Source organism: Stegodyphus dumicola, chromosome X2, assembly GCF_044657685.1.
Source record: "Stegodyphus dumicola isolate Sdum_Otavi_A_Nest chromosome X2, ASM4465768v1".
Classification (NCBI taxonomy): Eukaryota; Metazoa; Arthropoda; class Arachnida; order Araneae; family Eresidae; genus Stegodyphus; species Stegodyphus dumicola.
In genome coordinates this window covers 22090434-22117132 of record NC_140781.1, presented here as the reverse complement: position 1 = coordinate 22117132, position 26699 = coordinate 22090434, and the positions used below count along the sequence as shown (strand labels likewise).

General features: G+C 35.1%; 1 protein-coding gene across 2 annotated transcripts in view; it reads left to right on the top strand.

Annotated features, from left to right (window-relative positions):
* The window catches only part of LOC118190690 (serine/threonine-protein kinase mig-15-like), a 242142-nt gene that overhangs the window by 16145 nt on the left and 199298 nt on the right, over positions 1 to 26699 (top strand). For both annotated transcript variants that reach the window (XM_085810039.1, XM_085810040.1), the window contains exon 2: positions 18567 to 18632. In XM_085810039.1, coding sequence (XP_085666165.1) covers positions 18567 to 18632 — 66 coding nt within the window. The remainder of the gene's footprint in view (positions 1 to 18566; positions 18633 to 26699) is intronic.

Genomic DNA, 26699 nt, shown 5'->3' with positions numbered 1-26699 from the left:
AATATTCCTAAAACTTCAGCCAGCGCGTGCTATAAATTTCGTCACTCGTCCATACTGCGATTGGTCTAAAGCTCCTTGAAGCCTTGTCCCCTTTCAGTAAAGTCAAATGGACCCACCCGCCCACCAACTGAGGACCACAGAATGGCTTTCTCCGATAAGTTGTGATGGGTTGTCCATACCGGTTTTTTTGAGTCGATATTGTTCGCTCAAGTTGTAGATAAATCCAGTGATCATAGAATAGGCGTCCAGTTCCGATTACACATTATTTTGTGTGAGGGAAATGAGAGGGCTGATCTTTGGAATATGGTAACAGGTAGTTTGGCGACCTTTTGGAGGCGATAAAGGTTACTACCTAGGTCTTTGGGAATAATGTGAGAAGTACTCAGTTCCGATTATGCATTATTTTGTGTGAGGGAAATGAGAGATCATGAGATATGTCATGTGACATTTATGGACGAATCACAGTTCTTTAATCAGAAAAGGGGGTAAATATGTAAAAACGCTTTCATGCCTTGTTGCACTTTTATCTAATTCTTCTTCTTTGTCCTCTATGAAGCTCCAACAATTTCTATCCAGTAACAGCATTTTCATGTCGACTTTCCATCGATCCCAGTTGTCATGGTTCAACAGCTCAAACCCTTCAGGTAGTAATGACATCTTCAATTAAGTGTGAGCACAACGACTTGAACAAACTTCTAAGACAGGTCAGCTTCTTTTCGTGGAAAATGGCCCTACATTCCTTCAATGCTGAGTTGAACTGGATGACCGATTAGCTGTTGGCTCTGGGCCCGTAACCCTGTTGGCAGTGGTGATAAAGGCAAAGCATATTTTGCTTCCCTTAAATAAAACTAAGACTAATCTAAATAAAATTCATGCTTTATTCCGTAAATAAAATAAAAGAGCTAACACTGTAGCCTTTACATTTAAAATCATTTGATTGAAAGCAAAACTATCATAATGCTAACTCATAACAAACACAAGAGAACAAGAACATTCGCCGATACCGGCGTACATATATACAGTCAAAAGTCGATAATCCGGACTCGTCGGGACTCCGGCGATTCCGGATTATCGATTTTTCCAGATTATAGATTATCAGTTTAAATCTCGTAAGATGGCATGCAGAAATTCTAAAATTAAAAATATGAAATAAAGAACAATTATGATCTAAAGGGTATCAAAATTTACAAAAAAAAAAGCTTAATATTTATTTGTTTACTTTATTAAACATTTCTTTCAATGTAAGTTGTTTAAGTTGCTTCGTTTTATGTGATAATACTTTCTCTTTAATTCTATAAACAGACATAATTTCTTCTTCAGTTACAAAGTTCCGCTGTTCAGTCCCGTTAATTGCTGTGCCGAGAATACCGACTAACTTGTCAATCGAAATTTTTTCGTTTTCACTAACCTCTCTGTCACATTCTTCATGTCTTTATCCATTTTTTGCAGCAATTCCACTTTTTGTTTGTTGGACATCGAAACATACTTTCGTTTTGTAGATCCTTTGCAAGTTCCAGCATCGGAAATTCTATTTGACATAATCGAAAGTTCAAGTTTACTTTTATAAAATTGCTCTTACAGTCTGCAAAAAATAATAAGCGGGATCCAATTCGAAGATTAAGGAACAACGCAATCAGTAACATTAACTGAAATAGATTATTAGATAATTTTAGCTTACACCGTCCGTTATACATTAAACGCGCAGGCGAAAACGTATTCTGCACTTACGCATATGCGCAGCAGTCAAGGTCTTACGCGCACGCGTAAAACGCCTGTGCGCATGTGCCAAAGCGGCGCATACGCAGAAAGTTTTTAGCTTTGAGGTCCGGATTATAGATCGTTCCGGATTATGGGTGTCCGAATTAATGACTTTTGACTGTATAATACTCGGCCAACCCGCCGATCTTGACGTCATCGGCCAATCAGCGGCAACCATGTTAGCTTACCGCCGATTGATCTCCGATCAAAATTTGCATGTGGAAAACTAAAGCCAATAAATGCGACACATGTGCAGAAATTTTGTAGCTTTGAGGTCCGGATTATAGATCATTCCGGATTATGGGTGTCCGAATTAATGACTTTTGACTGTATTTGGATCCCATGGCCCTCTGTAAAGTAAATCCGAAATTTTTATTGTGTTTATGTGTAATCGAAAGGAATTGCTTGAATGGTGTATGAGTGTAGGATTAATTGCGGATAAGTATGAATGTCCAACATGTGGGAATGAAATGAGATTGTGTGAAAGGAAGGATATTACAGATAAGTTTGAATGGCGGTGCAAGAAATCTGGTGAAAATGGACATTTTGTGAAACGGAGTGTAAAGAAGAGTACGTGGTTTGCTGAAAGTCGTTTCAGTATGGGGGAAATTTTATTAATTTCTTATTAGTGGGTGAATAGACTGCCAGTTAACTACTGGATTATTTAATCTATAAGAAAAGTTTATCTGCCATGCAATCAAGATTGTGAAGAAGATTAGGTAAGTTAGTATTTTTAATTATTTGAGGATATTATTTTTATACATGTAAGGAAGAAATAAATTAATATGGTATTATTGGGAAATTGTTATTAGCAATGAATTAGTTTAAAGTAGTTAGGATTGTAAGCTAATTTTTATTAATTTAATGTATGTGTTTATTTATATTTTAAGTAGTGTTTTTTAATTTAATTATATTTTAATTTAATGATCGTGTTGTGATTTTGTGAGTTATATGTTTGTAGTATTTTGGAGTACGTTTGAGTAGAAGTAAATGTGCATGGAAAGAATTTAAATATTTGACACAAAGTATTTGGAACCATTTTTAATGTTTGCGTTATAAATCTGCAGGTGATGTTTATAATAGATAATTTAGAGGGAAAAAGTTTTTGGATATTTTATTTATTTTATACATGCAAATGTTCATACTTGGAAAGGGCATATACTTTTTTGCGATCAGGTAATTTCATAAATGTCCTTTTTACCAAATTTAAAGATTCACAAAATTTTCCTGCATTTTCGTGAAATTGTTCTAATTTATGAGAAAAAAGCAGTGTACATGGATATAGTGAAGAGTGTGCGCAATGCCATTTTTTAGCAATTCTGGGATGTTTTTTTAAGAAAAATAAGTCGACGTGTACATGGTTTAATTATATTTTAATTAAATTATAGTTATTTTGTGAATTATATGTTTGTAGCAATTTGGAATACGTTTCAGTAGAAGTAAACGTGCATGGAAATAATTTAAATATTTGACACTAAGTATTTGAAACCATTTTTAATGTTTGCATTATAAATTCGTTGGTGACGTTTTATAATAGATAATTTAGAGGGAAAAGTTTGTGATATTTTATTTATTTTATATGTGAAAATGTTCATCCTTGGAAAGGGTATATACTTTTTCGCGATCAGGTTAATTTCATATACGTGCTTTTTACCGAATTTAAAGATTCACAAAATTTTCCTGCATTTTCGTGCAAATTTTTGTAATTTATGAGAAAAAAGCAGCGTACATGGATAAAGTGAAGAGCGTGCGCAATGCCATTTTTGTGCAATTGTGCGATGTTTTTTAAGTAAAAATAAGTCGACGTGTACATGGTTACTGTGTATGTGCGATTCTGAAAAACACGGCAAGGAGTTTGCTATTCTGCACTTTTTCCCAATTTTGCGGTTAATATTTGTTATGATTAAGCAGTTTTGTTCCATAAAATTTCTAGCATAAGTGTAATTCGGCTAGCAGATTGTTGGAAAAAGTGTTCAGTAAATAAAAAGAAAAGAAACATGTCTTTACTTCGTGAAGACAAAATGGCACCGTTAAAAAAGTAGAAGGTTGCTTTAGCAGAGTTGGTCGCCAAATTTTTGCCAAGAAATCGCCAAGTTACCATAATCCAAAGATCAACCCTTGGATTTTTTTTAAAGTGAAAGTAGGTGGACGTGTACATGAATAAAGTAAAGGGAGTAAGCAATGCCATTTTTGTGCAATTCGGGGATTTTTTTTAAGTGAAAATAAATCAGTGTGTACATGGATACTGAGTTTCTGCAATTCTTTGTCTTGTTAGTTTGGCTTCCTGTGGCGATAATTTTTGTGGTAAAAATCGCCGTTGTGAAAGCAAAAATGATAAGTCAAAGAATTGCACAAACTCTGTATCTGTTTACCGCCAAAAATCGGCAAGTTTTGCCAAGGGGTACCCTAAAATGTACTTTTACCTGAAACAGAAGTGTAAGTACAGGAATAGTACCTTTATAGACTTATTCATTGTTAAGGGTAATTCATAAAACAATAGTTCATATAGTAATTATTAATTCATATTTTCATCTGAGATGGCAATAGTGTGCTGCTTTGTATATGATCAGAAAGAGTACCTGGTTTGAAAAAAAGTCATTTGAGTATGATTGATATTTTGATTTTTACATGGCTCTGGGCGTACGAAGCGAACTCGAAAATCATGGTAAGTGAATATTTGCTTTTGGTAGTGCTTAAATGTATAACATGTTTTTCCTTTTTTATGTCATTTTATTGTTTGGTTTAAAATGTATTTTATTGAGATTATGTATTTTTTGTTTGCCTATATTGTAGAATTTGGTGCTCCTTTGACTTTTTAAGTGAAAATATATTGATGTGTACATGGACGAAGTGAAGGGAGGGAGCAATGCAAGTTTGCACAATTCTGGGTTTTAAGTGAAAATAGGTTGACGTGTACATGGATAAAGTCAAAGGAGTGTGCAATGCCATTTTTGTGCAATTCTGGGATTTTTTTTAAGTGAAAATAAGTCGATGTGTACATGGATACCGAGTTTGGACAATTGTTTGTCTTGTTATTTTGGCTTTGTGTATTTTTGGCTCAAAAATCACCGCTTCGCAAGCAAAAATAACGAGTCAAATAATTGCACAAAATCAGTATCCATGTACTGCCAAAAATAGCCAAGTTTCGCCAAGGAAACCCTAAACTATACTTTTACCGAGAATTGCACAAACTAGCCATTGAACACTCTATATTTACGTGTGCCCCTTGCTGATAATTGGCGATTTTTTTTAGGTACATGGATACCAAGTTTGTGCAATTCTTTTGACTTGTTATTTTCGCTTTATGTAGCTGCGATTTCTGCGGCACGCTACTATACAAATCCAAAACAACAAGTCAAAGAATTGCACAATCTCGGTTTCCATGTACACATCAACCTATTTTCACTTTAAAAAAAATTCAGAGAATTGCTCAAACTAGGCATTGCACACTCCTTTGACTTTGTCCATATACAGATCGATCTATATTCATTTAAAAAGTCAAAGGAGCAGCCAACAAAAAATATATAATCTCAGTAAACTACATTTTAAATCAAACAATGAAATAACTTAAAAAAGGAAATTTATCTTAGCACTACACAAAAAGAAATATACACTTACCTTATTTACAAATTTCTGTATTTTCAGTCAAACAAAATTCCTTAACAATATCCAAAAACTTCCTAAAATTATCTGAACTAGCATCTGTATACTGGTGTTGCAACATAAATTCATACAAATGAGAGTAAAAAATATCCTCCTTAGTGCCGGCATCCTGTTGGAAAATATAGCTTATTTTTAAACCTTTTACTGCATCATCTCTCCTCCTTGAAATGTTTATTTAGTTTAGTCCTTATTTTAATGTAATATAGTAGTTACTTCTACTTCTTTTTCTTGCTACCACTGTTTGCATTGAGAACGGACTGTTTCAACCTAATTGAGATGCAAAAGCGAAACATGATGTTACGTCATCTGAAAAGCCGATTTGTGCCGATAGCTGATTGGTTGCCGTGAGATGACGTCATTCCTACTTCTGCTATAAGTATCTCGCGTCGCTCTGGAGCAACTTATGCTTTCTGAGTTTCATGCTTATCAAAATTCATTTAATCCAAATAATGCGACTGAAGTTCACTTAGCCCACGTCAATGCTATGGAAAAGGATATACAAATCTTAGAATTATACATTAATGAAATGAAACAAAAAGAAACCCTAAATAATCCAACAGAGGAAACAAATCAATCTGATATTACTGCTAGTCAAAAATCTAGAATAAAAAAGAAAACCACAATAGATAAAGAAGGATACATAACCCCTAGAAAAACTCATAAAAGAACTATCAAATTCCGAAATTGAAGAAACAGCTCAAAAAAATAAATTCGAGGAACTAAACCCTGAAGACAATACGGAAGCAGAGGAAGGTGAATTTATTACACCCAACAAAAAAGCAGGACACATTCCCCCTATAGTCTTAGCAGACTTCACGGGGGATTGGGATAAGATGAAAGAAGATTTTGAAGAGCAATTAAATATCAAAAAAGTGGAGGTACACTGACCATAAGAGTTTATGACTCAGACCACTACCGCACAGTTACTGAATACCTAACTAAACTAAAGAAGAAAGGAAAAAAGAACAATTTAAATTTAACAAAAAGGATTTTCCTTCACTCCCTGAGAACAAACCAAAAAATGCATGGAATACTTCCAAGGAAAATGAAAACACTAGTAAAACAGAAGACACAAACTCAAACCCACTTGCCTTTTTTGACTGGATAAAAATCCAATTCACTCAAGTTAAAGAATTCTTCCAGAAATTTAAAACAGCAAAAACAATATTAGAAAAACTAGAGGTCGGTATGGTGGCCTTCGAATATTTCTCAAATCTAAACTATGAATTTTAATCAAACTCATAGTCAAATAAATTTTATCTCAGCTACAAATAGCTTCTTAAAGATTTGTTACTATAATGCAAACGGCATCAGATACCAACAAGTGGAAATTTCAAATTTTCTTACTAGACATGACATTGATGTTATGCTAGTAAATGAAACCCATCTCCGCTCTTGCGACAAATTTAAAATACAAGGCTACCGCATCTACAGAAAAGACAGAAGACATAATAGAGGGGGAGGAAACGCAATTCTCATTAAAAACCATATCAAAACGGCCAAATATGATTTAAATCCTGCTTGTACTATAGAAAATTATTCCTTTTCATACTTTTAAACTCAACAGTGAAAAGCCTATCAAGGCAATAATTAAAAAACTTCCAAAAACAGCTAATATGGAACTAATCAAAAACGAAATTGCCCAAGAAGGTATCCCAATTCAAAAAATTCGACAAGTAATTCACACTATTGAAGGAAAGAAAGTTCATCTTCCTGTTTTTATAGCAGAATGTACTAGAAATAAAGAAGGTAAAAGAATATATGATCTAAAGAAACTCAGAGGTCTGGATGTCTTCATCGAGCCTTTTAAAGCTCGCCCTGGACCCGTGCAGTGCCATAAGTGCCAAAGGTACGGGCACAGACGGGACAAATGTCACTATAAACCTCGCTGTTTAAAATGTGCAGAGCCTCATGAAACATTCACTTGTAAACAAACAAAAAATGACAACAAACTCCCGGTCTGTGCCCTCTGTAGGCAAAATCACGTTTCTTCCTTCAAAGGTTGCAGTAAACATCCTTATAATGTTCAGAAGCAGATCGAAGAATCTAAAGCTTTCAAAGAAGAAAAGAAAAAAGAACAATTTAAATTTAACAAAAAGGATTTTCCTTCACTCCCTGAGAACAAACCAAAAAATGCATGGAATACTTCCAAGGAAAATGAAAACACTAGTAAAACAGAAGACACAAACTCAAACCCACTTGGCTTTTTTGACTGGATAAAAATCCAATTCACTCAAGTTAAAGAATTCTTCCAGAAATTTAAAACAGCAAAAACAATATTAGAAAAACTAGAGGTTGGTATGGTGGCCTTCGAATATTTCTCAAATCTAAACTATGAATTTTAAGTCAAATAAATTTTATCTCAGCTACAAATAGCTTCTTAAAGATTTGTTACTATAATGCAAACGGCATCAGATACCAACAAGTGGAAATTTCAAATTTTCTTACTAGACATGACATTGATGTTATGCTAGTAAATGAAACCCATCTCCGCTCTTGCGACAAATTTAAAATACAAGGCTACCGCATCTACAGAAAAGACAGAAGACATAATAGAGGGGGAGGAAACGCAATTCTCATTAAAACCATATCAAAACAGCCAAATATGATTTAAATCCTGCTTGTACTATAGAAAATGCTGCAGTACTTATCTATAGTGGTTTTAGAGAACCTTTTCTTTTTATCTCCGTCTACAATCCCCCCACCAGCACTCTTGATCTTAATAATCTGAAACTACTTACTGAAAATAACTACCCCACCTTAATAGCAGGTGATTTAAATGCTAAACATTCCTCTTGGAACTGTAGAGTCACAAATAGAAATGGAGAAAATTTAAGCAACTTCATCCACAATAGTAACATCAATCTCATTGCTCCCAATCACCCAACGCACTATACGCACAACGGACTAGGGGATATTTTAGATATAGTTTTGATGAAAAACCTTCCTAATATTCCTAATCTTGATGTTCTCCCAGAACTTTCATCTGACCATCTCCCTATAGTCTTCAACTTCTATGGATTTTATCCCCCTCTCCCTAAAGCTCATACAAAAGTTAATTGGTATATGGTTACCGAACAGCTAAATTCTGTTAACAGCAGAACCACACTTCGTTATGACTGCGATATTGAGCTGGAAATCACCAGATTAAACTCCAAAATTCAAAATGCTATCAATAATGCTACCTATACCGTCAAGAATAAAAATCCCTATGGCATCTCAGATGAAATTAAATCCCGTATACAAGAAAGAAATAGACTTGGAGAAAGATGGCATATTACTCGCAATCCTACTGAAAAACGTCATATTAATTATTTAAACAGAAAAATAAAGAAGACATCGCCACCCATCGATCAAATTCGTGGGATAATTTCCTAGAAAACATGGATCTTTACCCAAACTCTGTTTGGAAAGTAGCTAAATCACTCAGAAATCTTTCACCCAATCAAATTCACTCCCTGTATCACATGGGCAAAATTCACCACTCCGAAGACTCCATTGCTGAAATTCATGCAAAAGAATTAGAAAACATTTTTAAACAACGGGAAAATAAAAATTCTGATCACGAAAAAGATATTAATTACTCTGTCAATAGCATCCTCAACAGTCCCAGCATTAATTTTTTTTACGCCTGCATCTCCAAACGAAGTTCAGCAAATTATTAAAAAATTAAAGAAGCGCAAAGCTAAAGGATATGACATGATTTCTAATGAAGCGTTACAAGCTTTACCTAGAAGATGCATAGTCTTAATTACAAATATTTTTAATGCTTGTATTAGACTCAGCTACTTTCCATCGCAGTGGAAACATTCGATCATTGTTGCGATCCCGAAACCAGGAAAAGATCCAAAGCTAGCAAAAAATTACAGACCCATCAGTCTTCTGCCAGCGCTTGGAAAAGTTTTTGAATGAGTACTTTGTGCTCGGCTCACCAATCATCTAGAACGCCTTAATCTAATAGACAAGCATCAATTTGGATTCCGCAAAGGCCACAATACCACACATCAAATATTAAATTTAGTTGAATTTACAAAAAAGAACGGAGTAGTGGCATGCTTCCTCGATTTCGAAAAAGCTTTCGATCAAGTGTGGCATGCTGGCTTACTTCATAAGCTATCTAACTTCCTTTTACCAAACAGCTTTATTAAGCTTATGCATTCTTATTTTAAACATCGTACTTTTCAAGTGCGCTGTGGTGAAGCAATCTCTTCAAAAAAAGTGATTTACAGTGGAGTAGCTCAAGGCAGTGTTTTAGGACCGAAGCTTTTTACAATATTCATAAATGATATGCCTCTACCTTTTCATTCTAATATACTCAAATATGCCGACGACACAGTCATCCTCACCAGTTCATGAAGTCCAAATAATGCTTTAGAGAAACTTCAGCTCCAAGTCAACATTATTAACAAATTTTGTCAAGACTGGAAAATCAAACTAAATACTGATAAATGCTGCGTAGTTCTCTTTCGCAGATACAGAAAAAATATCCCAGTGAATATAAATATCCGACTCAATAACCAAGATATTCCTGTTGCCAACTCCTATAAATACTTAGGTGTCTATATTGACAAAACCCTAAATTTCAAAGATCATATTCAATATGTTACAAATAAGGCTAACGCTGCTTTCATTGCTCTCTACCCATTAATTGGAAGAAACTCTAAGTTAAACCTCCGTACCAAGAAAAATATCTACATCTCACTTATTCGACCAATAATCCTCTATGCAGTTCCAGCCTGGGCTACTGCCCGAAAAATAGACAAACAAAAATTAAATGTACTTCAAAACAAAATCTTACGTAGCATAGTGAATGCACCCAGGTTCGTGCGAAATTCTCAAATTCACAAAGACCTGGATATCAATCCAATTCACGACCAAATCCTAATTTCTGCACACAACTTCTTTGAAGATATGAGAAATTCTTCTTATGAAGCTATTAAATCGCTTACAGACTATGACCCTACTATTGAGAACGTAGTGAAAAGACCTCGAACGATCCACCACAATTCTAAGTGGTGGTAGTGTATATAATATGACAAAAAAAAAAAAAAAAAAAAAAAATGCTATTCTTTTGCAGTTACTATTCAAGAAAGATGAACTTTGCAAAATTAGGACTTTATTTTTCATCGATGAATTCTTCGTTTTACTACTTATTTAACCAAGATTTTTACTTTTACTTTTTATTTTTACTATTTCGTATCATGTGTTTTAAAATCAAAGTTCGGTAACACCAAGTGCTTACTCTCACTCATTAGCCCTAGTGAGCTACATGACCTCATTTTCACCTTTTACAGTTTCCTATTCATTTAATGATTATATCGCAAGTTTAGAAGATTTTCAAGTGTTTCAAAAGACATAGGACTCTTAAATTCACAAATAGATGTTGCTTTTACTATGTTCGTACTTTATTTATTGCCAAAAACTACAAAAACTTCATTTTTCGAACTCTGACTCCTCGACCAATCTTAAATGCCGGACGCTGATCACGTGTTTCTGCACTTCTTGACTCACGCAGAAGCTTAGACTTTCATTTTGCTTCTCGCCACCATTTACGTATATAATCACCCATGCTATGCCATGCAATTTAGCAAAACTTATTTTATGAGTTCTCTCATTTATTGATTTCGCCTTCGGGTGCGGTGTATTTTAAATACACCTCTTAAATTTTTAACTTTATGGCCTATGGTAAAATATACTGGTAAGAGCTCCTAGTAGCTAAAGCCAGCAGTAAAGATATGATCCAAGATCCAAAGCTCAACCCTTCTAGTTCCTGCTTTCCCGGCACTTGAGTGAGCGGTTTCCAGCCCCTTCAGAAGGATGCATGCAGTCCGGTGATTAAAGTGCCTTGCTTCCGGTTTGCGGGATGATTGTTCCAGATTAAAGTTCTTTGGTTCCTGAGGCTACCATGTGAGTGACTGCCGTGGGCGGCATCCATGTTCTTCAATAAAGGCGGCAATTAAAAATACGTGAGTGGCGACTCCTTGTGCAAACGGGGTTAGACCTGTTTTAACTTCATTTAAATTTTCAGGTGGTTTCTTGACCATTGATTATGGACTTATTGAATGGGTAGCCAGCTTCAATTTTAGGCCACATAATTACTGTTTAGGACATTTTTGTTTGTATAGAATGCCAGTGTTTTGGAGACCAGGTAAAAATATTTGATGAATGATGGTTATATTATATTTTTCCTAAGACTCTAATATTGTTGACATTTATTTTCTGTGCTTTTATTCTTTATTATATTGTTAATAAATTGGTTAAGTTCAAACTCTTTTATTGTCTTCAATGTCTGCACAACATATCTCAGGGAGCTTTTATTGCTACTACTGCTAAATGTTTAATTTCTTTAAACCTTAAACTTTGCTTTAGCATCACATCCTCCGATGTTCAACCATGCGCGTCTCCTTCCTAGAAACAGGACACTTATAATGGCGCTACTAAGTGAACCCTTCATTTACACACCAGTCAATTAATGCTTTTTTCTCTTTCATTTCAAAGCATACAGAAACTTCAAATTAATCTTACCACATTCAGCCATTTTACCGTGTAAACCGCAAAGTAACAGCATACAGCAGTACCTCGATATACGAGTGTTTTGCGATACGAGCCGCCAAGCTAGCGATATTTTGCTTTGAGATGAGAGCAAGATTTGAAATATGAGGAATCGCACACTACACCGCTGCACACGGCCGCAACATGCTCGCACATATTGGTGTCATGTGCAGCGTCTAACAATTTCTCCCACCTCAGACTAGACATGAGTCTGTGTGCTTGTTTCCCTTGTTTTCGAAGCATTTTTGATAAGTTGGGTTCGCATTTTTTCCTTTTTGTACATTTACAAAACATTATCACATTTATTTTTGTAGCCATGGGTCCGAAGAAGATGTCTATTGAATTGAAGCGTGAAATCATAGAAAAACATAAGCATCGTGTGCGAGTAATTGACTTGGCGAGGGTGTACGGGCGTAGCACATCAATGATATGTGCTGTGCTTAAACAGAAGGAGTTGATAAAGGGTATAATGTCAGCTATGGGCATTACAATAATTTCTAAGCTCCGGACCTCTCTCCATGAAAAGGTGGAGAAACTACCTCCTTCCTTAACATAAAGCATCATATGTGATAAGGCACGAGCGATTTACGGTGATTTGCTGAAGCAGATCACACACACTTCCACAAACGAGGAATCGGAAGACTCGTTTAAAGCCAGTCGGGGCTGGATTGACAACTTTAAGAAAAGGACCGGCATTCACTCCGTCGTCAGGCATGGTGAGGTAGCAAGTTCGAATGTGAACTTACTGTATAAGGAATACAGGCAAAGAAGTGAAAATGTTCGCAGGGGCTTTATAAGCATTTCAGTGCAATAACTGAATAGTTATGATACAAAGGATGCATTTGGATGATTTTTTTACGTGGTAGAATTATCGGCCGTCTAGAATGTGGGCGTACCCAACTGGAAGTATCAGACGAACTTGGAATTGCCCAGAGTGTCATCTCCAGGCTTTGGCAACGATTCCAAGATGATGGTAATGTGAGTAGACGTTACAGAACAGGTTGCCCCAGAGTTACAATGCCGAATGAGGACTGGTATTTGGCAGTTACTGCCAAAAGAAACAGGTGGATCACAGCCTCAGACCTGTCTCCTCAGCTCTCTTCAGCCACTGGTACGACAATTTCAAGGCAGACCGTGTACAGACGCTTAGGGCAGATTGGTCTATATGCTCGTAGACCTGTCAGATGCGTTTCACTTACTGCAACTCTCTGTCACCTGCGGTTAGCCTTGAGTAGAGAGCATGCATTGGGGACACCGCAACAGTGGGCTTGTGTGATGTTTTCCGACGAGTCCAGGTTTAGCTTGCAGTCTGATTCTCGCCAGACTTTCATATGGAGAGCTCCAGGTACCCGTTACTACCAAGAAAACATCATTGAACGACACCATTACGGTGGTGCTGGAGTGCTCGTTTGGGGTGGAATTATTCTGTGTTCCAGAACTGACCTGCATGTTCAAATTGGAACTATGACAAGCCAAATCTATTGGGACATCATTCTGGAACAACATGTACGTTTGTTTTGGGGTGCCATGGGCACACAATTTGTGTTTATGGATGGCAACACTCGTCCTCACCATGCAAACATCGTAAGCGAATGCCTTCAATTGGAGGATATCACCTGTATGGACTGGCCAGCATTCTCAACGGACTTGAATCCAGTAGAGCACGTGTGGGATATGCTTGGCCGACGAGTTGCAGCCCGTCAACCTCCTCCTACATCTCTACCGGAACTTCAGAGAGCATTGCATTTTGAGTGGTGTAATATCCCCCAAGATCAGATCGATAATTTGATACTCAGCATGCCTAGGCATTGTACGGACTGTATTGCCTCATCTGGGAGACATACAATGTATTCACAATCATACCAACCATGTAATATTGGTTTTTTGTAAATAGTTTTTTTTTGTAATTTGCTCCAGGGAGAAAAAATCGCTAATGTTTTTAATAATATCAAACATATAGCATCTTTTTTTGCTCTTTACCTTTTGTTTAATAAATAAGCTTTACAAATAAGTCAAATTTGTTTCGCTTCTAACTCTTCCTTTGCCTGATTTTGCATTATCCTTAATTTATGGACATGAGTGTAAATCAAATATATATGTCCTAAGTCACGCTTTCAAGTCCTGGAAAACGCAAATTAAATTTCAACAATTAATCCATTAGAACATGAGCTATATAACTGTCCCTTTTTCTTTTCTTTCTTTCCTTTTTTTTTTTTTTTTTCTTGTGCAAGGTGTACTAAAACTTATTCTGTAAAGCAAGAAATAGTAATGTTATAACTTCAACTTAATATTCTAGGCAAATTATTTTTTTTTAATTAGGGGAAATTATTTTTTCGAATTTTATGCAAAATCCTCTATGTTATTATAGATAATGAGAATTATTTATGCTAATGATTCTAAAACAAGCATGATATAAGAGAAAGAATTGTAAGAGGGAGCAAACGATAAAAAGTCAAAATTATCAAAATCCTGCAACTTGAAAATTACAAGTGAAAATCTCTATAAATAGCGATGAAGGATCCATATGGAAGATTTGTTTGGGGGTTGGAGAAATGCCATAATAATAAATGGCAAAATTATAATTAATAATCTGGTTTGCTATATAGCAGAGTTTTCTTACAAGTGAACAAAAATGTTAACTATTTTGCTTGTAAAATGAGAATGATTTTTAGGATATTTTATTGTATTCTGTTTAATGTTTATCATTTCCAGTCCATAAAGGAAATTCAGGAAAATACATCAAAAGTACACCATTGAAGAAAGGAATTTTCTTCAGACATTAGAAAATGATGGCACTAGAGAGAAGTACTTTTAAGGGAATGTTTGAAAGTTTGTAAAATGAGCAATAAAGCTATAACAACTAAATTTCAGTCCCCTTTTTTTCTTAAACAGTCCTCCTGTAGAGTAGTCTTATCTACTTATCTTGCTACTAAAAATTTTTATTTTTAATAATAAAATTAAAAATCAATTTTGACTTCTACTTGCATGTTTCTTTGCTTGGAAAACAAATTCTTGGGTGGAGGACTTTTAAGGATAGACATGTCCCCATCCACATGTTAAAGGCTTAATCTCAGGAAGTGCAGTGCATTTATGATGGTGGGTAGATTTTTCATTATAACATTAGCGACTTCCTGATGAAAGGAGCATCTGCAGACTTTTTGAAAAGACGTAAGCGGAAATGGGTAGGGAGGAGAAAAATCGTCACTTATTACTCTGTTTGCAACTAACTCTCGAATTTGGGGAAATTGTTTTTTCGTCTGTCACATTATGTTTGACAGCTAGAATTATACTGACAGGGGATTGTAGTCAGAAAGTTTTGGACTTTTCTACCTTTATTTTCATAAATACACATTCTGCATTAAAATTTCTACCATACTCTGTTATGGCATTCTGTCTGTTTTCATTAATAATGATTTAACTGTTTCGACATTTTTCATTGGTTTGCTGGAAAAAAAAAATTGTATTTGTTTCTGTTATCCCTTGAAGTAGTACATTATACTGTATATTCAGGGCTAAGTTTAGCTAGAGACTGATTGAGCTATTTCTTAGTTTTTTAGTGAAAGTTTAGTTTAGACTTTTAGTTTCAAACATAGCCCCCAAATAAGATGAAGTCCTATATTTTATTTTATTATTTAATTATTTTCCATTTATTTAAAAACTTATTAAATTTTTATGCATTTCTTCACATTTTAGTTGATTTCAATTACTACCCCAAAAGAGCGTTATAGCTCAAAAGCCCAAATGGGCTATTAATCTTGAAACATGATTTTTCATGGTCCCATATAAATGGCTGTGTCACTTTTCAAATTTTTGCCATCAAATATTATTGTTCTGTATTATTTTTAAAGATATTAAATAGGAATCTGCATATATGTATGTATGCTCCTTGTATTGTAAAAGGAAAAATGTTAGTCAAGTATGTTTCTTAATTCCCTTTTGTTTTTTCTGTCTATTGTTGATAAATAATATTTTATTACCCTTGTAACCTTTTTGATGGATCCGCTGTCATATGTGCCAAGACTAAACGCTGCTTTGGCAATTCTAAGCATATGCTGCTTTCAAAATTTTTTAAATTTTGCTTTTGGAATTATTTATGACATAAGTGAAAAGAAAATGATGCTTAATAATAAATCTAAAAAGAGAAAAATAAATGCATTAGCTGGAGTAAGTGCAGCAGGACACTGGTTGACTGCGACCTCAGCAAGAGCATAAAAAACCTTAACAAATCCTTTTGGGCGATCATTAAAATGAACCCTTTTAGGTTTTATTTTTGTTAAAAATTAATTTAGTCATTCTGTTTTATTGTTTTACTCACCATTTACTAGTAAGTAATTGAATGAGCTTGAGAAGTTTGCTGAAAAATTTTCTGTTCAGCTCATTACAAGAACAATTCATCAGATTCCTGCAATTATTATGATAATTTTTATTTTGCATAATTGCCAGATGAATAGAATGTCAGTTTGTACTGCCCACATAATAGTTTTAAAATATTAAAAAAAAAAAAAATATATATTGCATAAAATAGTTGGTGTTTTAGATAATTTATAAAGTTCTTACTGTGTCTGAATCATTACCAAGTTCAAGCTCATAATTTAATTATTTGATTGTTTTGATAATTAATAATTTTATTATTTGATTGTTTTGATAATTAATAATTTTATTATTTTATTAGTTATTTTTGTTCTCCTTTGTGATGACCTCCCATACAGATTAAAATCCCATACAGATCTAAAATTAGTAGTACTCCTGCACTACTAATTTTAGAAATTAAGCCCTGGTGAGAGATATTTGTTAATGTGCATCTGAGACAAGACTATACATGTCTCATTGTTGTTTATTGTTACCTTTAAGCTTTGTATTAGTCATGGTTCAAACTTATGTGGCACATAATATTCCAATCTAACAAACTGAAATATGTTTTACGTTCGCTTCTTAATAAGTGGCTTGCCAAATTATGAATTTATAGTAAATTAGAAACAAATTCTTATAAAATTAAAAATGTGTATAAAGACTAATTAAGTAACTATAGATTGACTTCCCATTTAAGATCTCTTTGCAACATTTTGTGAAGTATTTTGGAAGTTAATGCTTAAAAAAGTGCCATGCCAGAAAGAAACTGCTACTATAGCCCCAACACCGCTCCTCAAAGTATAGAAACTATAGCCCCAACACTGCTGCTTCGGATGTCTACATTTTTTTCACACCTGCAGCTACATCTTGCTGGTGCTATCTTCCATTCTGCATAGGACGAAAAGAAGTTGATGTGTTTTTGGACTCGCAGCCACCAAGTTTCTGGGCTTTGAAAAACTACCAAAACTTTAGCAGAAAATCATAGATTTGGGTGGTAATTACTACCTGCACTATATGTACGATTTTCGTGTTTTTAGTCCAAAAGGGCTTTGTTCCTGAAGGACTATTTTTTTCGTTTTGCGTTGAAAACTTTAAAAGGCTGTTTCAGTTTTCAAATTGTTGCCATGAAATACTACCGCCCTGCATTATATTTGAAGAAATTAAATAATGAAAAATCTGCATAAATGTATGTATGTTTCTTGCATTGTGATAAAACAACGGTACCTAGTGCCATCTAATTTTGAATGATGCATGCCTACTGTGAATATGGGCATCTGAAAGCCCAAATTTGGAATTTGTTTTACTATCGATTTCATATTTTGTAAAACTTTAACAAATTTTTTATTAAAAAACTCAGCGATTTAAAAGCGAGCAATGGCAACACTCTATGGGTGAAAAAAACCATTTTATCTCCAGCACGCGGAACTGTGTATTGGAAATTCTAGAGATATGCTCATTTAAAAATTATTTTGCGACATTGCTGTTGAACTGAATTTTATGGTTTAAGTGCAAAGAACATGATATTTAATAAATGAAGGTAACACACAAAACATTTAAAAAATGCCCCTTTTGACGTAATTTAAAATCTGAAACCTTTCAGATTTTTTTTCTTTCCCCAACTTTATTAAGAACTTAAAACTTTCATTACAACCAGCTAAACTGAAGGTATGGGTTTCTGAAATCGAAAGGGAAGTGCATGATAGATAAACAATAAAAGCAACATGAAGCATAACAGAACCTCACATAGTAACCCTAAAAGACCATACATTGTAGTGAAAAAAAGAATAAGAAAAAGAAGGGATTTGAAGGGATATCGGAAACATATATTTTTATATCATGTGGTGAGTTAAAGAGACGAGCTCTGTTTGATTAAATTATTCTTTCCCTGCTCCGTAAAAGCTGACACCAAAGTTAGGCAAATTGTGCATACTGTAGGTCAAGATCTTAAAATGATGTTCAGCTCGAAAGTAATGGACACAGGGTGCAATCTAAGTGGTCTTTCAAAAATGGCTTAGCTTAAAATGCACATAATTCATCACCCACCCCTAAGTTCATTTTTCAGTGATGCATGGGTGGGACTTTTGGCTGTGAGAGATGTTTGTAAGGAAGGTATGTATGGGATACCTGTCCAGAAAGGGTTAACATCTGGTATGTCTATAATAATTTTTAATGTAGTACGAGTTTAGTTTGATGAAGACTAAGAAGATTGCATAATTTGCTTGCAATAATAAATTTATTTGCAGGATCCGGCTGGTATATTTGAACTCATTGAAGTTGTTGGCAATGGAACTTATGGACAAGTATATAAGGTAAGAAAATAGTTATTTTAGCTTTCTAAAATTAACATTATTCTAAAAATTTTTTAAATGCTTGAATCTAAAATCTTAAATTTTTTACAAGCTTAAATGCTTTCTTGTTAGAGGTATTAGTTTAGTACTAATTAGTGACATTAATCACTATTTTGATATTTTATCATTGCACGTAGAAGTTCCCATGTTGAACACTTGCAATTAGTAAATTTATCTGTACATTTAAGAGAACAGCTTTGTGTAAGAATGTTAGGTGTTAATTTTATGTGAGTATCTTAATCCATTAATGTTTAAACTTTGAATTATTTTTTAAAATGTGATAAGTGCTCGAGAAAACATTTTTTATTGTTAAATTGAATGAAACTTAGATTCAATAAGATAAGTAAATATGTAATTTTCATTCACTTTGTTTCAATTCAGTATTTCAAATTGGGAATGCTAGGAAAACATATTAACCCCCCTGAATGATTAAATATATTTTTTAATGCTTAGAATTTTAAGACAATCAGAAAATAATACTTCACCACTTATTTTTATTAATCAGGTTTGTTTTTATTTACGGTATGGAATAACATGTTATGTGTTTTTATAATTCATAAAGAAACATTTACATTGAAAGCATTACAATTCAAAGAATCATGTGTTATTATGTGAGAAATATATGGTAGAAATTTTGTAATGTAGTAAACTTGTTGTGCAGGTGATGCATAAGTAGTGCCGCTTGAAGAGAGAAGTAAAATGCATCATTGCCCAAGGCAATTGATTTATTTACATATGCAATAACCTTGTTCACACCTTGATTTATTACATACACCTTGATTTATTTACATACACCTTGATTTATTTACATATGCATATGCAAAAATGACTGGTTAAAATCCTAATGTGATTGTGTACCAGTATTACAGAGACTATATTAGGATTAGGGACAGCAGTTGTAGCCAAGCACAGAGTTGCCAACTCTCCTGATTTAGGCGGGAGACTCCCGATTTTCGACCGCTCTCCCGCCAACCCGATTTACAATATATTTCTCCCGACTTTTTCTTATTCTTAAAATTTCTCATGATTTTTATGGAACTTCGCTTAATACTTCGTTATATGAACAAAAAATTTTTGAACAGACTTCCTGTGTTACTTCATTTAGTCATGGGACATGATGATATTGATGTTGCCACTGATAATATTGCAGTCGTAATTTTGCAGTTTACAATTAGAAAACTTGGATGAAGTTATAAAAGCAGCTAGGATTGACACCTAGTGGAGTTTAATTGGAAAACTGAAAGGAGCTGATGGAATTTTAAAATATAGTAAACTGTCTAGAATTATGTTGGCCATCTTGACAGTTCCCCATAGTAATGCAGAGTGTGAGAGGATTTTCAGTGTTGCGAAAACGAGGACTAAATTTAGATCTAATATTAGTGATGACACATTAGAAAAACTTTTATTAGCGAAAGCAGGCCTACGTGGCAATTGCTATGAACAAAATTATCAAGTTTCTTTCTTAACGAAAGCAAAATCTGCCACTGTTCATAACATTTGTACAAAAACTGATTAAAGTGTCTTTTTTTTTTTTTTTAAACGATGCAAGTAATATAAAAATGTTTTTTATATGTATGGTATTTTTGTGTTGCTTGCATTTAAGAATTAGTAACTATTTAAAGTTAATTCATTATTAAAAACTATATTTTTATCATTTAAAAAGTCTTTTTAACATTGTGAAAAATCTGATTTCTTAAAAAAATCTCCTGATTTTTGAGTGTCATAGGTTGGCAAGTATGCAAGCATATTTTACTGGTGGAAATGTAGTGTGGAATAGTAGCAGCAATCATGATGATACACTCAGAATCCATCACATCTCAGAAATAAAGAACTTAATGTCAGATACTTTTTCATTTGGCAACTGCCAAATTATGAAATACATATGGGGTTCTGCCATCAGAATCTTGCACAGAAAACATGTCTGGATAAAACATGTTATCATTACTCAACAGTATTTTTCTGATTCATTAAAGGGGTAGAAGTGGGAAAAGATTAAAATAGTTACAGAAATCATTACGTGCAGTATTTTTTTTTTTTTTTTTTTAAATTTCAGAATCTGTCTTCTGCATTTATAGAGATGAGCAGAGAATTGGCAAAAGAGTCAAATATTAATATCTATTCTAAGGGTGTAATACAAACTAGATGTTTTTAAGCTGCTGCTGAAAATCTGTGAGGAGTGGGAGTTTACAAATTTACAATTATATGCTAATTTATAAAATGAAAGTTTGCAAGTTTAAGTGCGTAAATGAGCAGACAGAGCATGAAAGCATTTAATAAATGTTGTTCAGAACAATTAAAAGTCAATGTACAAGACTATTAAGGGAAAGTAATGGCTTGATAGTACAGAAGTCCCCACCAAATGGATTTCTCATGTATGACAGCACAGGGATAGTCACCTTAATGTTTTGAATGAAACTGTAACATAAGGATTCTGTACTGTGTGCTTAAGTTACAGTTGAATGTGAAGAATCTTAAGAACTAGTAAGCGAATAATTGCTTGAGTTCGTGTGACAGAAAACAAGAAGATAGAAAGGTGAAATAACCCTTTATTATTCCAATCAGGTGTAACAGAACTCCATCTTAGAGTTGTATAATAAACCCGACACTCGGGCTTGAACTTAAGAAACTAAGAACTAAACTAAACTAATCTTAACTAAAGAGATATAGCTGAAGCTATCAAAATTCTAATGGAGTTGGCCCCTTAACGCTAATTGCCTGTGAAGTTATTAAGGGCCTAAAGTACGGCCGAACGTAATAATAGCTTAAGAGAGAGTAGCCTAAAAAGGCGGATGCGTGCTAACCAGAATCTCTGGTTCTCTGTCACTAAGACCATAGAACTTCGCGGTTAAATGCTGCGGTTCCTTGATTTGCATCCAAACGTGATTCTAAAACAGTGTTCTGGAAGTAGTAAGTTGAAATTAAGAAGCAATAGGAAAGGAAGTTTAACTCAAATTATAACTGTTAATAAAATTAACATAATCCTTACATAACTTCTGACCAGACTTTAAATAGTCGAAAATTGAAGGTCTCTAAACGACCTTGTTTAAGACTTTAAAGAGTAAAATCTTTCTAACATTAAATGTAATGCTTTTAACTCTTGTGTTAACTAGCTTTTCAGTTTAAACTTTTGTTCGTAGGGCCAACTTTACAGCAATTCTAAAGCTAGACTGAAACTAGAAATTGACAAAATTTTACGAATTTTCAATCGTATTCAGATACAATTATCTTCTTCTTTCGTTTAATTGTGCTATTTTAGTCTTGGTCCTTCCATATCTGGAAGGAAACAGTATTAGTGCTGGCTTTTACAAAAACTTCCATGTTCCTTACAATTACTCCTTTATGCATTAATTGGCCCTCACATAAGTTGACCAGATGTTCCGATTTTGGACTTCATGCCTCGAGGTCCCTGGCTTGTTCCGATGAGGCGCCTGTTTATCCTGCTTTTATGCAAAATAGACTCTTAATGTCAATTAACTCAAATTGGGCATGTGGTCATGCCTCGCTGATGCTTGCTTCGGTAAAGCTATGACGTCATAATTCAGAAACATGGGAATTAGCAAGACGGCGACTGTGTTAGTGGTTAAGGCAAAGAATATGTATTGTTGTTCTCTGGCTAAGGTGGTTTGTGCACCTGATTGTCATGTTTTGGTGGTTATTTATTTTTTCCCTCGTGTGAGTGACATTACCCGAGGCTCCATTGAGCATCAGTCATGCCAAAACGAAAGTCGAAATTCAAAGAGGAACTACAAGGCAAGTTTCCATTTATAAAGAAGGCTAGGAGCAACACCGATAGTGACGGGAAGTGCGACAAATGTGGATCACATTTCTCCGTTGATTATAATGGGTGTGGAGATATGAAGCATTTGAATACGGATCGTCCCTAAAATGCCCTGAAATAGTCAGCATCGTCAGGTACAATTACGAACCATTTTTTAAAATCTGAGTTAGGGGAAAACGAAGCTCAGTTGGCTGCTACGGAAGGCACCTTTGCATACCACACGATATATCACAATCACAGCTTTAGGTCAATGGACTTAAATTAATGAAATTAATTAAATTAATGAAAAAGTATTTTAATCCAAAATTCTATTGCGCATGAACAAAATGTGAAGCCATTGCCAGGAATGTTCTGTGTCCATATGTAATGAACTAAGCCAAGGCAGAATTAAATGTCTCGAATTTTGTGACAGTGTCTACAGACGCATCGAACCACAAGGATGTCAAGCTATTTCCTGTAATAGTGAGATATTGTGTGCCACTGTCCGATGTGAAGGTTAAAATCCTGGACGTGCAATCTCTTTCTAGAGAAACAGCACAGACAATTTGCAATTTTCTTGTAAATGCATTACAACGCCATGGTCTGACAAAAAAGGTTGTTGGCTTCTGCGCAGACAATGCTAATTCAAATTTCAGGGAATTAAAAAGAAGAGATAGAAAGAACGTTTTTGCAATATTACAAGATGCCTTCGGGAGAAAACTGCTAGGTATTGGTTGTGCTGCTCATATCGCTCACAACGCAATCCAAACAACAGCGGATTGCTTGCAAATTTATGTGGAAGCAGTTGTTATGAAAATTTATTATTATTTCAATATTTACACTGTTCGTATTGAGTCATTCAAAGAAATTTGTGACTTTGCCTGTGTAGAGTACCAGTGCATTTTAGGATATGGGAAAACTAGATGATTACCATTGATCCCTGCAGTAGAGAGAGATTTAAAATTGTTTCCTGCACTTTCTAATCTTAAGGGAATTACCCCCACCCTAATCCGCAACTTTTTTGAGAATCCCTGTGCTGAATTGTGGCTTTATTTCGTACATAATATTGCTGCGGTTGTTTCAAATGGCAATTCTGCACATTGAAGCACAGACTGTAGCAGCATTGGAAGTATCTACTGAACTGGATGATTTTAATACACAAATGCACTGAGAGGAGCGGAAAAAACGTTTTCCCCAATGAAGTACATATGCGGATTACCCAATTAGAAGAGGAAGGATTGGAGAGAAAAAAATGACGTTATAAGAACAATTGTAAATTTTTACAACATCTGTACTGAATATCTGAAAGAGAGGCTAAATGCATTTAGTTGGGTTGCAATAAAGGAGCTACTGTTGTGGGGAAAAGTACAAGAGAGCTTGCAACGTTTTGGGTGGAAGATTCCGAAGGTTGACAACAATGATAACAAGTTATTTGACAAAGCAAGCTACATTAATCAATTTATTTCACCACAAAAGATTGCAGATTGGAATTGTCAGAAAACTAGTGTCAACGGACTGAAATTTTTCGTCACTTCAAAGATAAAAGCATGCTATGTGTGCAAATCCATAAAATTGGGGAGTTTTTGTTGTGTTTCCCAGGGACAAACGCCGCCAGTAAAAGAATTTTCTCCTGTATGAATATCAATGGACAACTGAAAAGACACAATTAAAAAAGGAAACGCTATAAGCAATGTTAATGGTGAAGTGCAACTTCTAGGTCAGTGGCTGATCAGGAAGGCCCGTCGTCCGCGTTGAATTAAAACATTTGCGGCGTCATGTGCTGGACGGACACATTCAAGCAGTAAGGTAGGTAGGAAGATACAAACTTTTATTTTCCAACTGCTATTTTTTTTTAATTCTTTGGCATTGCTCTTACTTTTACTGGAAGCGCGTCTAAGTCCAGATATCAAAGTCCGTGATTGTTGATTTAATTGTTTGATTCAATTTGAGATATGGATAAATTCTAAACAGGACAATGTGACTTCGCTAAAAACTTTGCACTCCATATTTTCACCTTCGGGGGGTGGGGGGGCTTTCGTCCTCTCCCACCACCCAAATTTGGATCCCTGCGGCCCGCTTTGCCATCTGGAAAATCTGGTCACCTTACCCTCACAAGACTTTCATTCATACTTAAACTTCTGTTTTCCCATGCTCTCCAGAAATTATTATGAAATGTACGTAGGGTATTTATGTTGTGTTACCACGAACAAAAACTACTACCGCCTTTCCTAATGTGCTAAGTGAGAGCTTAAATTTAACTTTAAAGTGTTAGCTGGATAGCGTAACATTAAACACTCATATATATTCTAAAACATTCAATTCTTTCACAAATTCATTTACACCGAGGCCAAAATTAACGTAAACATTCAGATATTTACATGATTTTTAAATTCACTTTATATCAAAAGTTATAGTTGCTTAATTACAATTTACTGTCTTTACACGAAATCATAACTTTAAGTTAACAGATTTCAGTGTTCAAAGAGTCTTTCCAACTTAAAGGTATTCACAATTGGAGTCTCGCAACTTGCGATTTCCTTACAAAAATATTTACTACTAGTAGCTTCTCGCCAAATTGCGAACATAAAAATCTATGATTACAAGCTATTTACAAATAAGTTCTCGCTATTTGCGATATAACTTTTCTACTTTTAAAGACTTTTGCAACTTACAACGGAAATTACATAAATTAAACTTTTTTTTTTTAAAGTAAAATAAGCAAAGAAATTTTTCACTTATCTTTTTCTTTTTCTGTACTCCTCCATTCTGATATGACAGAATTGTTCAAACGTCGGATACCTGAGGACCTCCAACCTTCTTGTGGAACTTTGATGCTCCGTGCCGTTTCCCTCACTCCTTTTCCTCTTCTGTCCTTTGTGTATGAACCTCGGTTTTTTGCAGGACAGCTGCGAGTTTTGAAACTGTAGTCTCATCTTGAGCTCTGGTGGGGCGATTCGCCCTTCTGGGTCTTTTAACTTGCGCTTGGACCTTCTAACTTCTTGGTCAGGCACGCCTGTATCGGCTGGTCCTCTTTCCCTCCTCAAACCTTGACCTCCTTGGGCCTTCCTCATAGTCATTGCTGCTGGAAAACGTGGCTCGCGTCTTGTTTATTCTTCACGTCATTGAGTTTGCCAGTACTGGTGCTTTTCTTGAATCTACGGTTCTGGCTCATTGGTCTGTAGGCATTACCTTCCTCCGTTTCTGTGCACCTGGACCTTTCTCGGGGTTGGATCCACTTGGCCGGTGATTGTTGCAGTGTCTCTGTCAGCTTCCTTTTTTGTGTTGGGGGACTCCAGCTAGGCCCCTGACCTGGCGGAATTCTTTGTTCCCTTCCAGGATCTTGTAATAAATCCTGTAAAACTTGAAAATCAGTACGAGTATAGTGTGGTTTTATTTGGTCAATATTTGCAATGATTTGTTGGCCATTTTCGGCCTTTAAAGTGGCTTCTTTTATTCTTTCTGCAATATATGGCCCTTCTAACCTGGGTTCAAACTTTGCAACCCTGTTTTCGGGTGCAGATGATAACGAATTGGAAGGTTAGCGAAACTCCCTCGTTCAGTGACCATCGCTACATTGAGTTCAGAATAGATTCGGAGCACCAATTTATAACAAAGAACAGATGGAAAACGAAGTATATAAACCTGAACAAATTTAAAGATGCACTTTCAACCCATATTGAAAGTCTCGTGGCACAATGTAACAATTGCAACAGTAGTAAAGACATCGACGCCATGCATGAAGATCTTATGCAAACACTGCTCTCAGTGTGCGAAAAAGTCTTGAAAAGGAAACATTACGCAGCCCCAAAATGCACTCCTTGGTGGAGCACCACGCTGACTGCTGAATGCAGCAAAGTCCGTGCCCTAAGGCGCAAAATGCAAGCATGCAAGGATCCCTTAGAAAGAGAGACACACTCGCTAATTTTTCGAAAGCACAGAGCTGCTTACAAAAGACAGATTGCAAAAGCGAAGTTTTCATCCTGGAAAGAGTACTGTACCAACACTGCGAATAAGTTCGGAACTGTCTTCCGTATTGCACATAACAAGATGTTTACACCTACTAATCTTACTGCCACAATAAGCCACGGAGCAGCAACTAGCACAGAAGTAGTTGCGCACATTCTGGACAATATCTTTAGACCTGATAACGCAGACACAGATAATCCCGCACAAAGAAATATCAGAGCCAGCGTTGAGCAATATTACAATACCAAGTAAACAGATTTTGAACCACTGCCTAACGCCAAAGAAATAAGCGACATTGTTAAAGC